The following is a 16,714-nucleotide window of genomic DNA, read 5'->3' on the forward strand; positions in this document are numbered from 1 at the left end:
TATTCCTTTTCCGTTCTCATGTTCAACTGGAACTATCTAAATTGCCCAAATTAGACTACAAGGCGTAGAGCTGAAATAGAATAATTTCAACTGACGCTATTGCATTGTCTGATCGTACAACATAGTTTCCTTAATTGTAATATCGAACCAACCACTATATTCTCACGATATATCCATTTGTTAATTGACTCAATCATCATTATCATCCATCTTTGTATAAATTAACATCATAAGTATCTTTATTTTCATCACTCTGCTATAAATCATCAAATAAAAATTAATTTTATGATTTTAAAATTTTGGTAAATGAAGAAAGCCATAATTTAATTCTAGTAAATGATAAAACTAATAAAAAAAAAGAAAAACAAAATTTCTCTCCCAAAATGAGTTTTAATTAGACGTCTATTCAGCTCATAAAATTATTCTAACGTATTCAGAATTTCATATAATGAACCTTATACAATATAAAAAAATTTTATAAAGCATATTATCAACTTTTCATTTGAATAAAAATTCATAAATGGTGTAATTCGATATTTCACCCATGAATTACAAACAAGGCATTTCTAAAATAATAATAAAACTCAATAATATTATGTTATCATCATTGTTGTTTCGACAATCATTATCATTATTTGAAATTTAAAAAAAAAACTACTCAAAACATGATAATTTAATTAATTAATCATATTTTTATTTGAGTTTACAGTTTATTTACGAAAATAATTAATTTAATTCAAATGAATGTGATTATTACATCAAGTTTACATTAGTCTTTTGTATAAAATGAATGAATATATAATCACAGTGATTTCATAAACCAACATTTTCATTATAAATTCAATGAATGATGCAAACAGTGATGAATATTATATGTAACAATTAAAGTGTATTTCTTTTAATAAAAATAACAATTTCATATTTTACAAATTTTCATAATAAATATTCTTTTTCTTTAGAATTCAACATCAAGTAACGATGGATTAACAAAGCAACAGATTGAGTTAATCCAACAAATAATGCAGCAAACTCAACAGCAGCAACAGCAGTCTTCGAATTCACAACCGTCGATGACTAATTCACCATCCACGGCTGTAACGCAAATTTCCAAGAGTGGAAAACCAACAGCCAAGTCTACGACATCCCCCAGCAACGGCTCGACCACAGGAAATGGAGCTGGGAATAGTAATAATACCAGTTCTAGTCCCAAGCCAAAGGTCTGGAGTCAAGGCCAAGTAAGTTATTGATTTATTTTTATCTTTAAAAAAGATATGATTTTTAAAAGTCTATCTTTTGTTAAAAAATAAATTTATTATCTTCAATATAATGGGCTTATTGTATACATCCCATGCTTGTAATTATTTTTTTTTTTTTTATTCCAATGAAATTAATAACAATGAAAATCAAACAGAATAATTTTAGAGAATAAACAATAGAGTTGGAACTGAATTGAGTTGCGAAAGGGTTGGGAAAAAATTAATTTTTCAATAAAATTGAAAAAAAAAAATTTTTAAAACATTTTTCAATAGAGGATAACTTTTTGGACTTTTGAAGGATAGAAAGTTTCGAGGGATTAAAAATTAAAAGAGCTCCAATGACGTGGCTTATTTATTATCATTGTCAACTAGTTTGGTTTTAGCTACTAATGAAAAAAATTATGGAGAAAAAGAAACTTGTGATATAGTTATCCCTTAGAGATTCTGGCCCAAAGATAGCGAGTAGCCATACATATTAATGGGATTTATTGATCGCCATAATCTCACTTTTTCAAGAAATCTAAATCCTCTCTTCACAAATTTAATTGGTAGTCTAATAATGATTGTTGCGAGTTATTTAAATCCACAATTAAACAAATACAAAATAATACAATTTTTACAACACAAGTATCCTTTAGAAAGGATACTCAAAATGCTAATTTAAAAGATGAATTTTTTATCAATTTATTTAGCCAGAAAAAAACTAAATTAAGCAAAAACAGTAAGAATGTTTACATTCTGCTTCTTTTAATGCTAAAAATATACAAAAAATAGTAGAGTTTATTAATGAGAAAATTAATAAACTATATGATCGGCTCTGATGGAAGGTAAAGTTTGTATAAAAGAGAGAATGGATCTGAGACTCGTATTATGATGCCAAGTTCTCATACATATTAATGAGAAATCGATCGATTTTACCTCCGCGGCCGTTTGCCTGCTTCTTACTCTGTTTAGGCACATTGAAGTATCGACACATAAGCTCTTCGTGTGGGCCTCCGGTGGTTATTATGTCATTAGTTTAATGAAGTTAGAGGATGAACGAGCGCTACTCAAATATAGATCTTGATTTTATCACCATTTTCCTCTTATATTATACCAATTTTTCATTGTTCAAAAGCTGAATGTTAAACGAATTCACTTAAATCAATTCTCCACATCTTCCACTTTTTTTAAAAAGTTTTCTGACTTTAACTTTCTCATTTAGAAATCACTCTTGGTGCTAGTTGATTTAAAATCATTTAAATAAATTCTACGGGTTTCTGTAGATGAATTTGTGGTCATATGTTGGTACGGTAATATCAGGAGATTGTGAAAAAAAAATTTCTTCCCCAATAGTACCTACAAAGTGATGTATTCGATTAATACTAATAATTTTTGGAGAGGTTTATACATGTTTGAAATGAATAGAAGTGATAGAGAGTTTGAGCTAAACAATAATTTATACAAATCTCAAATAATGATTTCAAGTTTGAAATATTCTTTTAAACTTTCAACCTCAATGAAGATATGTTATTATGGTGCTGTCATCATTATGCTACGTACAACATTTTTAGAATTCATTTACCAGGCTGCTAGAGGTAATAAAAAAATATATCGATGAATGATTCTCAAAGTAGTGAATAAATAACAATAAACCTATTTGAAATTCAACGTTATGATGAAAGCGTTAGTTTACTCGTGCAGTTTACATGCGAATATATTGAAAATGGTTATACTGATATATTAACTCATAAATCAAACATGTCAAGTCAATTTTTAGAATTAATGGAATAAGTCACTTGAATCAGAAGAGTGAGAAACAAAACTGAAATCAAATAAATACCAAAAAGATATCGGTGATGATCATAAAAATATTATCTTTTCTTAGGATAATTACAATTAAGAATATACAAAGCAAGTAAAGGAAGTGAGAGAGATTGAAAATGAAAGCCTTTAAGCTATATATGACTTAACATTTCATGTCTAAGCTTTCATTAACCTTGATTAGTTTTCCTCGAATGCTGAATATTCAATTTTTATTTCTTCAGCTTTTTTTCTTAGTTTTATTAATTGAATTAATAGCTTTATATTCTTTCTTTCTATCAAACTTTTCATTTTTTCCTCTTCTGTGTAACTTTTTTTTTTTGTTCTATCAGGGATTTACTTAAGTCTTCCGTCGGTTTTTAGGCTAAAAATTATTTTTCAAACTTTTCTCTACGTCTTGTGATTGTTCAAAAAATACTGTAACGAAGATAATTAGAGTTTTATGTAATATTTTAATTCATTTTTTTTTTTTACTTTCTCGAACAGTATCCTTAACTTTTTATCAGAAAACATTGATTCTGACGTTTGAATGCAATTATTTACTCATTAGTCTTTCATAATTAGGACTTTTATAATTAGAAAAGATCAGCATATTAATTAGGAGGATAAAAAAAATATTTTCCAAGAGTATTAAATAAATTGATAAATGTAACAATAATGTCAGATATATAGAAACAAGAGTTCGTAACAGTTGACATTGGAAAGGGAGATGGAAACGACAGGATTGTGAGTATTCTCTTGGTGTTACCGGCAACGGAAATGGGCCGTCGTATTACGTTTTGTACGGTAATAGCTGAGGCAACAGATGTGAACGCTTGTAGTTTTGCGATGAAACTATCGGGTCATATACGAGACTCTACTACAGTAGGTATACTTTAGATGATATCACGTAAATTTATAGCAAATAAAAATAAAAAACGTTATTCACCTGGATTATGGTTACGAACAATTCCTTAAAAAAAACGTACATTTCTAAAGAATTTCGTTAATAAATAAATCAATAAATAATTAATGTAATGAAATTATTAATCATCATATAACAGTGAATATTAAAAAAATGAAAAAAGATAATTTTAATAATAATACATTTAAAATCTTTAATCTAATGGATAAAATAAAAATGGGGTCGTGTAACTAGTTATTTAATATATGAAATAAAAAAAAATTACATTCAGAATTTTCCAAAGCTTCTTTAGCTATTTTTCCAAAAGGGATTAATTCCAAAGGACCCCCTTTAAAGTATTCGCAGGGGTTCTAGTGAACTGGTTTTGGTGATACTTCTAACGCTAGGTGCAACTCACAACGTATCTTCTCACAGTAAACCTGTCTAACAAGTGATTCACTGCTTAGAATACAAGACAGACCCCCTAGTAAGTAAGACCCCCAGCGAATCATCTGACTCTCATCCAATGATAATTTTTAAGCTAGAATTTCCAGGAAGTATTTGCGTCATTCGAACCAATCCTAAGTCTTTCTCTACAATAGATACGTTACGGAAGCTAAAGCGGAACAACTGAAACCAACAGCTGCGTATTTTTATTCTCAAGTTTTTTTTGTGTTCATTAATTTATTTGCATACTCTAGTATTTTCTCTTCCTCTTCCTACTTCTTCGTTTGCTGTTGGATATTTTTTAAGACTTTTTTAAAGGGACCTGCGCACTTCTTGGTGTTTTTGTTGTATGAATTTCAAGAAGGAGTGAATGCTAATTTACTAGGTTCCAAAAACCGTTAAAATATTAATTGTTCAAACAGCGACATTTAAATGCAAAATTAAATATTTTTTTTTTTGTGAAATTAAACTTTTTTTCTAGTGAAAAAAAAAATACTTTTCCACTATTTATTTACTTTAATGTTCGTTATTTTTATTTGAAAAACGACGAAAAAAAGATCGAAATTCTCCTGCACAGTCGTGGTACAAGAATAGATTGTCCACACAAGACGTAATTGGAAAATACTTGGCGAGCTTGATGCCATGTTGCGGTTGAATCTAGCGACGGTCTTTCATCCCTACTCCCAACATTTAATTCTCATGTTTCTCCTGTAGTACATAGTTTTAACTATTGTAAGAATTTTCATCATAATCCATTCTCTTCACAACCCATTTACCCAAATCGATTTTCTTTTAAAATAGCTTTTTAATCTAGTTTTCTGTGTCATATTATCTAATTTTATAATATAAAAGCTTAAAATAAACTCTATGATTAAATTTAAATTTACCGATATCAAGTCAAACATCCAAAAATTACACCAAATATCATCATCATATCATTAATCACAATCTCTCTTTTTAGAAAATAATTTGAACAATATTAATTAATTTTTCTAGAAATTAATAATAAGTCAATAAAAAACGTAATATCTTCAACATTTGAAGTGTTCTATCCTTCATCTTTCTACTAGTTAAAGAGACTTATCTGTCAATTAGCTCCATCCTACGTATCCAATGTACTTTGATCAACAAGAGTTGTTGCTGGCAATAGTATTGACTTTCAAGAGTATTCTCCAACGTAACGCTGTCAGTCGTCAGGTTCCGCCTCCAACAGCTTAGATACTATTAACCTTAAAGAGTATTTTTGTCTTCTCCATCATCATTGTAAACTTTTAACTATCCACTTGACGTTAACTTCATTTTTATCTCAATATTATATTTTACACTGTGTTGAATTTTAGTTAAAATCAACGATATACATTTTCTCTGGTACTATTTCTCTTTGCCCTCAGGATTATCCATTTTTCATGGAACAGATATTCAGATGGTAACAAGAACTAAAGGGAAAACACGAAACTTCAGAGTACCAGAAAACTAGTGCACAATCGGATCATCGCACTTTTCCCCTGCGGTTTAATATGACCGCAACCGATTCGCTAACAATCGATGTGGGTAGTGAGAGAAAAAAGGAGAGAATGTTCACCAACATGTATAGAGCTTGGGGAATTCAATTAGTTGGCGCATGACAAAAAATATGACATAAAGCTTCGAGAGCTAGTGACACGCGGTCGTAAGACTTGATATACGTCGACGTGACCAGCATCAAAAAATCTTACACTCCTCTTTCAGCACTTTATTTCTTTTTTCCAAGTTCTAACCCTTTACTAAAGGTGGGTATTTTCAGATATTGGAATTTTTCTTTTATCAAATTCGAGACTTTTAAAATATTCTCAAGGGAACCAGTATTAAATCCACTACAAAAATCTTCAATGCTTTTGTCTATTGCGGAAGTGACTTAACTTAACTAGGGGATGATGTCCAACCCCCTTCCCTTGGAGAACATCTTTTTCGACCTCCCATGACTTGACCAGTCTGTTGGTCATCTTGGTGGGGGTTTGAGTATTACCACCAGACACTTGAAACTCTGTAAAGTTTGATCTAATATAGTTGTACCACGATTTTCAACTTGTGCAATACGATATTTTGGTGCTGTCATCAATTAGTGTGATCACCATTGATAAACAATAAAAAAAATATAGCTAGCGAAAATCATAAATAATTTTTTGCATGGGCATGGAATAAAAAAATGCTCTTAATGTATTTGTGAAGCACTTTATCGCGTTAATCAAGTAGTTCTAAAATAATAGCAACGTTGTATTTCGCCACCAGAGAGTATTATCGTTTATCCGATTCCCGCATGAAATTAACGACAAACGTTTTATACTGGTCCACCGCGGCATTTAATTCGTTTTGTACGCTTATATCATATAATCGTTACAAATTATTTGCCTTTTATTCTCTTCACTTAGTGTATGTGTGTACGTATGTGGGTTGTTTACTAAAAATATTTCCAACTTTTCAGATTTTATACTAAAAAATGACTTGTAATTATGGTTAGCCAATGAACGATTTTTTTTTGCATTTTTTACTCAACTTTCATCATTTTTTTCTTCTTTTCACTAAAGTAATTTACTACGAACCGCGAAAGTCGCGTCAGCTGCACCGGAAAGCTTCTATGACATCACCTCTATTCCAGATTTCAATCGTCTTTTCAACTAGTCGATAACTCGATCTTAAAAAAATTATTAGCAGCTACGTCTGACATTAAGTGATGACGAAAAAAAAAAATCTCAATAAGTTGAATAACTCTCGAGGTATATTTTCTTTTTATTAGTCATTTCCTAGGGCAAATCAATGCAACTTCATCAGCATTGGATGCTTGATATGCTTGCTCATTCATTCATCAGACTTCAGAATTGAGATAGTATTAGTTTTCAAGTATCATGGATGATTACAATTGTGCTTGGTATTATCAACAATATCATCATCAGCATTCTTATCAGCAATTTGATCATCAACAGTTTAATCAACAACAAAACCACCATTTTTATGGCAATCAAATTTATCAAAACCATCAGTCGGATCTCTGGCGATTATCATTGCAGGTAATTGAGCTTGTTGTTTTTTTTTTTTTATAATAAATGAATGATCAACTAAATATATTAATCTAAGAACTTTGTTGATTAAGGGCAAAGCAAACTTGGTTTAAAGTACAAATAAACTTTAAACCCAATAGTTGATTATTTTAGTCATAAGATCGATGATAATATTTCTTGAATTTCATGACGACATTCGAACAGTTTTGTTTGATATCGCCTCTAGCAGCGCGCCATGAAATTCGAACGTACTAAGTCTTATCAAACAGCGAGAGATAACACTGTAGTTACTCTGTTTGGACAAAGGCAATTAGTTTCTCGTGTATCTGACTCTCGAGATAGATGTACCTCTCTTGGGAATTTAGAATTCTCTGAGTAACTGACGTATAGCTGGTAGACGTGCTCTCTTAGTAATTTTCAACTTTCAATCATGTCTTATATGTACATACGCATATACATGTACTTATATAATATATAAATTTATACAACCACATCAACTCTTAACATAAAACTTTTGCTTTGGTATACCCAAGTTTAAATTCCAATAAAATCATTAAGCTGCATCAAAGAGAGAACTTAGTCTGCATGAAGATGTGAAATGGATTAATTATACCATCACGTATATACTTAATAACTAAAGTTAATAACTCATAAATTATATTCTTCTTGAAAGTGCAGTTAAATGTATTTAAAACAATAACTCTGCTAATGTTTCCAATTATTTTTGATATGTTGATTTCTGATTCAAATAAAAAATACTACATTCAGAGTAACTAAATGAAATTTAAAAAATTTGTGATTAAACAGCCAATAGAATATCAAAAAAAAAATCTACAGGATTTCTGATATGTGAAGAAAAGGTTAAAAGCACATAAAATAAAAGCAAAATAATTATAGCCGTAAAAAAGAAATATTTGAAGAGAAAACTTATTGTTTTATGTTTAATTACTAATAGAGAAGCTCAGCGAAGCACAAGTGAGATAGACATGCATGCATCCATGAAAGTACGAGCTTATCGGAAATTCATAGCGACGGCAGAAAGAGAGAGAGAGAGAGAGAGAAAGTTGTTGGCGGAAACTACTAATAACGGCCGGAGGTCCAGTATACACGCTTGAACTGACGCTCACGTCGTTGCACACGTGTTTGCCCATATTGTACTGGGTAATTAGACATGTCATCAACTTTATGTTTTCATATAAAACGCCAACAACTTTATCTTAAAGCTAATACTTGATAACCATTCAGCTTCATATTAAGCCAATGCATCAACAATTACTTGATGATGATTATTCTTTTCAAGTACATTTTCATACACTTTTAATCATTTAAAAGTGCTCTATTAGGGAAATTTTCATCAATAATTATTACTCTACACTAGAGAAAATACCTTGATTTTTCAAGTAATTTTTAAAAATTTCTATTATAATGGACGGAAATCAGAGGATGAGTGGAAAAATAATTTCTCAGCGGGTCATATTGTTGTCGAATGAGAGAAGTAGGAGGAGAGGAAATGATGTCGACGTTAGCTCAGTCGACACATAAATTTCGCGAGCACATGGTGCTCGAGCTTATGAACAATAACCCGACGTACAGGCCCCTGCCGTTAGGCGGCCGACTACTCAGTAATTACAGCGTCCCATAAACATTTGGTTCACAGCTCAATCTCGTCGAAGAGCAGTAGAGCGAGGTACAGAAAGGGTTTATGGCTCCTAACGGCTGGCAAAAGGTTTCGAGGGTGGATAAAATGTCTCTAGCACGTGTCCAAGCCAGACTTTGGCATATATCGAAGCAGTAGTTTAGTAACAAGCAAAAAGTACATGGGAGTAAACTATTTTTTTATTTTATTATTGCTATGATTGTTATTACATAAAATAGGGGATCAGGTGGTCAGTGTGGTAGATAATGTCATAGACAATATGAAAAGCTCTGCTGTTGATGGCCTTTTTTTTTTAACAAGTTCACAAATCACAAATTATTGAAAAAGATTAGAAAAATTTGAGTATTAAAATGGAAATTTCAACCGTTTTCATTCTCGAGATTAATGTTATAAACTTTTTTTTACAAAATGAAAAATTTCTTTTGATTCCAAAAGTATACTAGCTAATTTCGAAGAATTCTCCACCCACTCTGAATAGAATAAATTAGATACATATATTTAAATATCATTTACCAGTTGTAAATATGAAATTTGGTAGGGTTCAAAGCTCGTCAATATGCGGACGCTATTAATTATTATCGACCGACACACGCGTACAGCAATTTCCGTTTGTCGTTCGTCACTCGTTGCCATCAGTATCCGGCACGACGTGATACGTTTATCGCAACAAGCCGCACGAGATTTGCGTCGTTATATTGTCGTCCCGGGAGTCCTAAATGTCCGTCAGCCTAAAGAGAAGCTTGACCTGACGACGATGTCTATGTAATTTGTAGTGGCGGATTATAATGGAACAAAAGATTACATTCTTTTTCTATATATATATATATATATATATATATATATATTCAACCAAATTAAACACGAAAATTACTGTGAGAACATTTTTACAAGTCATTAAAAATAAATAACCGACAAAATGAAGTGCAAATCCTGAAATCTAGAATCTAATGCTCTAAATGTACCATCTGGGGATAATGTTCCCATTACATTTCACACTTTGCAGCTCTCTGAAAATACTCAGTAACATTTAATGTTTCTCTGAGAAGAGACTTTAAAGAGAAACGCTAAGGTGCAGTAGAAAGCACTGAGAAATAATACATTTCTTTACTTTCTTTTTTCCCCCTGTTTTCTAAAAATAAAGGTGAAAAAAGGAATGATTATGTTGAGGTGATAAATCAGGTATCAAATTTTGAGTGAATTGAAAACTGTATACTGAAAAATAATTAAAATAAAAAGTACAATCGTTCAAAATTTTAGAAAGAATTCAAGAAAGTTTACATTGGTACGTTGAAAAGCTAAGAAAATATCACGGCTTAATATTCTTTCCTTAATATATTACTAACGATTTAACAGTGGGGGTACAAAAATATATGATACTGTTGATCTTATATTAATAAAAAATAAAAATGGAATAAATATTACTTGAAAATAAATAAATAAGAAAAAGCTCAACATTAAAAAACTTTAACAGGATATAACAAGAAAAAACCGAATTAAGTAGAGTATTTTTCAAAACTCCTTGTCTCTTTTTTTTTTGCTCCCTGAATGACGCAAAGAAAAGCTACTATTTTTATTCGTTGTGTGCATGAATGCTTTATTTAATCTAATGTTGAAGAACAACTCAGTCGTACATTTTCTTATCGCTCGCCTCGGGATATTTTCTTCTATCTCGTAATTTTTTTTTTGTCAATGAACAAGAGAATGAAGTAAAAAAAATCTAGTACATCATAAAGGCGGAAAAGTTTTGATATTATAAAATAAAACTTGAAAGTTGAATATATTTAGTATCAAATTAATTCCTAGATTATTTGTTACTGCAAATGATACTCGAACTCAATGCAATTTTTTTTCAATTTTAAATTTCTTTATTTATTTTTTCTACCCACTTTTAAACTCGATTACTTTTAAGTTTATTTTTAGTTCTCTAGAGTAATTAAACGTAAGGGATAACGATTTGAAATTTGCAATTTACTTCGAGTTTTTACGTAGCTTATAATCGTCAATAAATGAAGCATGGTAAAATGAAAATATCATTTTCTCAGTAGTAAAGGTCGATTTGAGTTAGCCGTTAAGTATATTTTATAATCAATAAATCTTTTTATATTTCTCCATATTTATTTAAATAATTAATTCACCCTTAATTCTATATATAATCTCAAGAACTTGTTGACATATTTTTTTAAGTTTAAATTAGTTGAAAAAAAAAAAATGAAAGAAATGTATTTGAAATTTTTATTTCTACCTAAATGTTGATATTCAATTAGAAAAGAATTTGTATTGTATTTAAATTGAAAGGATCGTAATAAATGAATAGATGAACAAGAAGGAGAAAGAGAGAGAGAGAGAGAAAGCGAAAATTGACAACTACGAGTCCTTAATTCGTATCAAAGCAATTCAGTCTCCAACGAGCATCATGGCAAGCAAGTCGAGTGAACGACTCGAAGACAATGCAATTATTCGCAATTACTATGTTCGTCCACGATCCCTAGGGAATTATCCCATTCTATTTCCATTACTAGTACCCGCATGACTGTGTACTCCATCAGTCGATACACGAGACTCCACTTGCAAGACATTATTTTCACACATTCTAGACATTAATGATTATTCGATTACATTCCTAAATTTATGTTTATATTCGATTTTATAATTAATTATTACAATTTTTATCTCTTTGTACTGATAAATATTCAGCAATAATAAATAATGTATTTAATATTCAGCTAACGTTATAAATAGAATTAAAAGAATATTTTCTTCATTTTGTTAATTAAAAAAAAAACTATTAAATAATTTTTCAATCAACTTAAACATCTTGATGTTAACATTGTATTTACAATTAATCATTGTATTTACAAAAGAAAAAAAATCGTTTTTTTTACTACAAAAAGGAAATTATTAAATAATTTTCTCGTAGCTTCTGTTCTCATCTTGATGATTTGTATATTTTTTTTATTTAATTTTTTCTTTACATTTTATTCTCTGGAATGAGAGGAGCAGCGTAAAAAATGAGAAAAAAATTCTCGTTTCCTCTAGGCTAAAGAACGGACTATACGTCCTTCGCTTCGCGAGACTGGAACGGGTACTGGCTAATGTAACAAAGGAAAACCATCGGCGGGGGTGGCGAGCGACGAAACGTAATTACGAGGCTGCCTCATCCCCAGTCTGTTGTACGGCATACCCGTGACCGTTCAAAGAACATGAAGCGGCAATAGAGATAGAGAAAACTCGAGCTGTTCGTGTTCCGGACCGGTCTGGGGGTGTTTTAAGCTCTTTCCGGAACGTTTTATGACAGTTACAATCCTCTACCAAAGTATCATCGTTCTTTTCGATGACAAAATAATGATGACATTAAGAGTATTCTATCTGAGTTCGTCAAAACACTTTCTATCAATGTAAATAAATATTTTCCAACCTATAAAAAATTTTCAATTCAATATTCATAACTGTACGTCTATTAAAAGTGAATTTTCATTTGGTCTTTAATTTTAAAGTTTGTTTTAAAAATCAATAAACAAGTTACATCCAAAGAGCAAATGTTTCTCGACTTAAAAAGGTATCCTTGTAGGATCTATTGTGTCTAAATTGTCTTTGAATTTCATTGCTTTGATTATTCATTGTTACGCTTCAATTTATCAGGGAGTCAAGTTAATTGTACAGTATCAAAGATAATGAACAGAACATCAAAGTATTCAGTAAAACTATTGTAATATTCTTTAATAAGCAACATTTTAATGTAAGTATCAGGTTTTTTTTTTGGTAAAATAAAAAAATTCAAGTTTGCAAAGACCTTAAATTGAGTGCAATAAAAGAGAGTATTAACCGGCAATTGCTGAAGAAAATCTAAAGTATAGGTGAAGTACGAGTGGTCTCTGATAGTGGAGAAAGAGAGAAAGAGACCATATAGTGGTAGAGTTGCACGTAGGAGGGATAAGTTATTGCTCGACTGTGGCACGGTCGCAGGTGCAGGAAATCATCTTTTGCTTTCTCTCTCCCTCTTACGAGTATTTCCCTGCTTTACGAGCAAAATCCCAAAAGCAAACGATTCGTAGTGCTGTGACTACTTTTCAAGCAAACAAAAAAAGTCACTCTATTGATCATACAGTATTTAAGCATCTAAATAGTTTTTCATTTCTGTTGATAATCTAAAATAAAATCTACTACATATTTAGATTTATACTCGTTAACTTGTTTTACTTTAATTTAAAATAAATAAATTGTTCTCGATTAATTTTGAAATCAACACAAGGTAAAAAAGTTGATAACACAATAAATAATGATAAGAACGATAGTAAGAATTTTCTCATCTGTCTCTAGTAATCAAGTTAGTTGATGTCTAGGCACAAAGTTCTCGATCCAATGGGGAAATCCACTAGGAGATATTCTCCACAAAATGGATAGCGAGAACAAGAAACTCAGTAGTAATGCAAGCATCTCGAAAACCTCGACTTATTCCCCATCTCAGTTGCTTTCACTGGTCCAAAGTTATTTGCTCGACCGTGGCAGAGTTACGGCCTTTTACCACCTGCCAACCGGACTCTGCCGTTATTATTCTCGTCGTCTCAGTGGAATTGTCGAGTGCAAAATTACGGTGGTTCGCTTTAGTTATCCAAATTAGACTGGAGATGTTAGTGAGAACACGATCTACGATACAAGCCAACTCCGACAGGTGCTTCAGCCACAACTTAACCTCCTGAGAATATCCTCCACAAATTCAGTGATATGAAAATCAACTGAGTATCAGCATAAGTATTCATATTTATCAGCAATAGTTTTATATTATATTGGATAATTTTTTAATTGATTATTGAAAAATGAGTAATTAAAAAAAACTTGACTAATTTTTAACTGAATGAAGAAGATAAATGATTGAGGAAAGAGCTTAAGTCTTGAAAATTACAGTGAATTTTCGATTAGTTAGTAGTTCTGTCAGATAGAGTTGCGTACAATGCCGTGACTACGTGTCGTAGAATATAAAGGGACTGGTAGAGGTATGAGAAAGACTTTAGAACTCTGTGCAGAAACACCAAAGGACGACAGAATTCCGCGTTCTACATTGCCATATTATTATCGCTCCTTCCTTACTCAGAGTTTCAAGGGGTAATTTCTCGGAATGCTAAGACCGATGTTGAGTAAGAACGACGTAGATAGGCCCTAGAGGGACGACAGGAGAAGAGAGAATGTACTTAAGTTCTCTTTGACAAGATGAAGCCTTGAAGCGACTACGAATACTCTAGACTCGAGTGTTTCTTATTAGGAGTCTCTCCTTCTGTACCTTTAACTTTCGTATTATATCTCTCCACTCATTCTTTATCCTTATTTTGAACTAAAGAAATATATTTTAGTAATGAACCTCTTGATATTCATTTTAGCAACAACAACAACAACAACAGCAACAGCAACAACAAAATCAAAATTCACATGGGCAGTCACAATTACAGCAAGTCAATTCACCAGGAAGTGCAAATGCTGCTGCTGGAAAATCTAGTCCATCACCATCAAACTCGGCATCACCTGGTGTTACAACTCCTAATAAACCAGTTACTGAATCTAAACTCGTTGAATGCAGTCTATGTCGACGTCAATTTAAGAACATCCCAGCTCTCAATGGCCATATGAGACTTCATGGTGGATATTTTAAGAAGGTATCATTTTTTGTAGATATTTTGATCAATTATTTTATTGATAAAAGAAGAATTTGTTTAATAAGTAATTTAAAGTTGATACCTGCCAAAACTAAATTTATAAATTAAAAGAAATATAAAGTGCAGAATTTTTTAAAATGAAATAATGATTGCTAATTAAAACACTTTAACGAAGGTTTTTCGACCATCACATTCTTTATAAAAATCGGTTAAAAAGTCTGTAGTATAAAAGTTTTTCTTTCATTTGATCCTGATGCTGGGAAGGAGGTTGGTAAAGACTAGAAGTTTGTAGAAGAGTAAAAGGGGGCAGAGGAACTAAAATACGAAAGAAGTAAGATGAGTCAAAGAAGATAAAGGCAGAAGAATAGATAGAGATTGAAACTGAGGAGTGTGGAGTTGGCTAGGTTTGCTGTAGTATCCAAAGAAAATGACAGGAGTAAGAGCGTTACGAGATAGAAAGATAAGGCGATGATCGAATCGAAATGAACCTATTAACAAGTTCTTTTATTTCGGCTTGCTAGAACCAATTTCTAAACGTATATCTATATCTGTATAACAAATAGAAAGTGAAAAAAAAAAATTAAAGATAAAAGACTGAAAAGACTTCGAGCAGACATTATCCCAAGTTTTCTATTATACCGATTGAATCTGATCATCAACAGTTTTTTTTTGCATCTATATACACATGTTGTTTTGCATTTAGCTAACAATGAAAACATCTTATTGACGGTCAAGTTACTAGTTTTCATTTTATGATCATTTTATCAAGTGCAAGATCAATCAAAAAAATTTTTTTTTTTCAATATGGTGTATTTAGCACAGATTAATTAGATAAATAAAGGAAGCAACTTCAGTAAAGATAGTTTGATTATATTGACAAGTACAGTGGGATTTGTAATCATCAATTTTGTTCATTAGTTTGCCGTGTCTCATTTAATATTCATGAATGACTGTGAATTAGTATTATGCCAAAAGACTTGTATTATGAATATAATGAATTCAATTACTCAGATGTGTAAGAACATAAATCGATAAAACTTTCGTCCTCCATCTACTTAAGTAGCTTCTAAATCTCGAGATGAAGGCTCTGGAAATTCCATCAAACATAATCGAATGGCAGTTCAATTAGCCTCGTTCTCTGATTAGAGCTAAAGTGCGTGTCAACCTCTGTCCAGTATCAATTTACGAGCAAGGCTTCTAATCTGGCGTGACTATCGTGAGTCATTCTCTTCATAGTCCTTTGGATACTACGTCTGTGATCAATCGATCTTCAAATTCTGGCATATTCTCTCTATACTTATCATATTGTCATCATTTAAATAATTGGATAATTCTTCGAACTCTAGATAATTATAAGCAAATATAATTGAACTAATTTATTACTTTGTAGGATGGAGAAAATAAGAAGAATGAAAAAAAAGAAACGCCTGGACCACCGCTTCAAACAGCTTCTGTTAATGTACGAGCTCTCATTGAAGAGAAAATCATCCAAAAAAGAACTACAGGTATATTTCATTTTTTCTTGTGATTTGTTAACGTAACAAGACCTTTAATTAATTTAAAGTTGAAAAAATTGCTTATGAATAAATAAAGATTATTGAAATCCAAAAAGTACTTTTCAAACAAGTTAACACAAATATTGACGTTTCACTTTAACTATCGAAAGATCGAATGTGACTCATTCATAAAAGCAATTTTACCAGTTTGCCACAATCGATGATTGCCAATTTGTAAAAATCTCTTGTAGCACAACGATCTCTCGCACTTGATTCAACTTTTATCTGTATTCATATGAAGTAATAAAATCAATAGTCGAGTGTGCAATAGAATCGGTTTTGTACTTTGATAAATTAATTATTGAAAAAATTATAAAATACATCTATTATTAAATAATTATAAAACAATTAATTTTACTTTCGATTGAGAGCAGAAAGATAATTTTGAATTATTGTCGTATGTTTGTTTAATTTTAAAATAATCAAAATGGT

General features: G+C 31.0%; 1 protein-coding gene across 10 annotated transcripts in view; it reads left to right on the top strand.

The window, feature by feature from the left end:
* The window catches only part of LOC118075140 (uncharacterized), a 149,919-nt gene that overhangs the window by 126,441 nt on the left and 6,764 nt on the right, over positions 1 to 16,714 (top strand). For all 10 annotated transcript variants that reach the window (XM_035096815.1, XM_035096814.1, XM_035096813.1 and 7 more), the window contains 3 exons: positions 960 to 1,235; positions 14,454 to 14,726; positions 16,117 to 16,231. In XM_035096815.1, the coding sequence (XP_034952706.1) occupies positions 960 to 1,235; positions 14,454 to 14,726; positions 16,117 to 16,231 (664 nt within the window). The remainder of the gene's footprint in view (positions 1 to 959; positions 1,236 to 14,453; positions 14,727 to 16,116; positions 16,232 to 16,714) is intronic.

Source organism: Chelonus insularis, unplaced genomic scaffold (assembly GCF_013357705.1).
Source record: "Chelonus insularis isolate UGA/USDA-ARS -01 unplaced genomic scaffold, ASM1335770v1 contig_146_pilon, whole genome shotgun sequence".
In the NCBI taxonomy this organism is placed as follows: domain Eukaryota; kingdom Metazoa; phylum Arthropoda; class Insecta; order Hymenoptera; family Braconidae; genus Chelonus; species Chelonus insularis.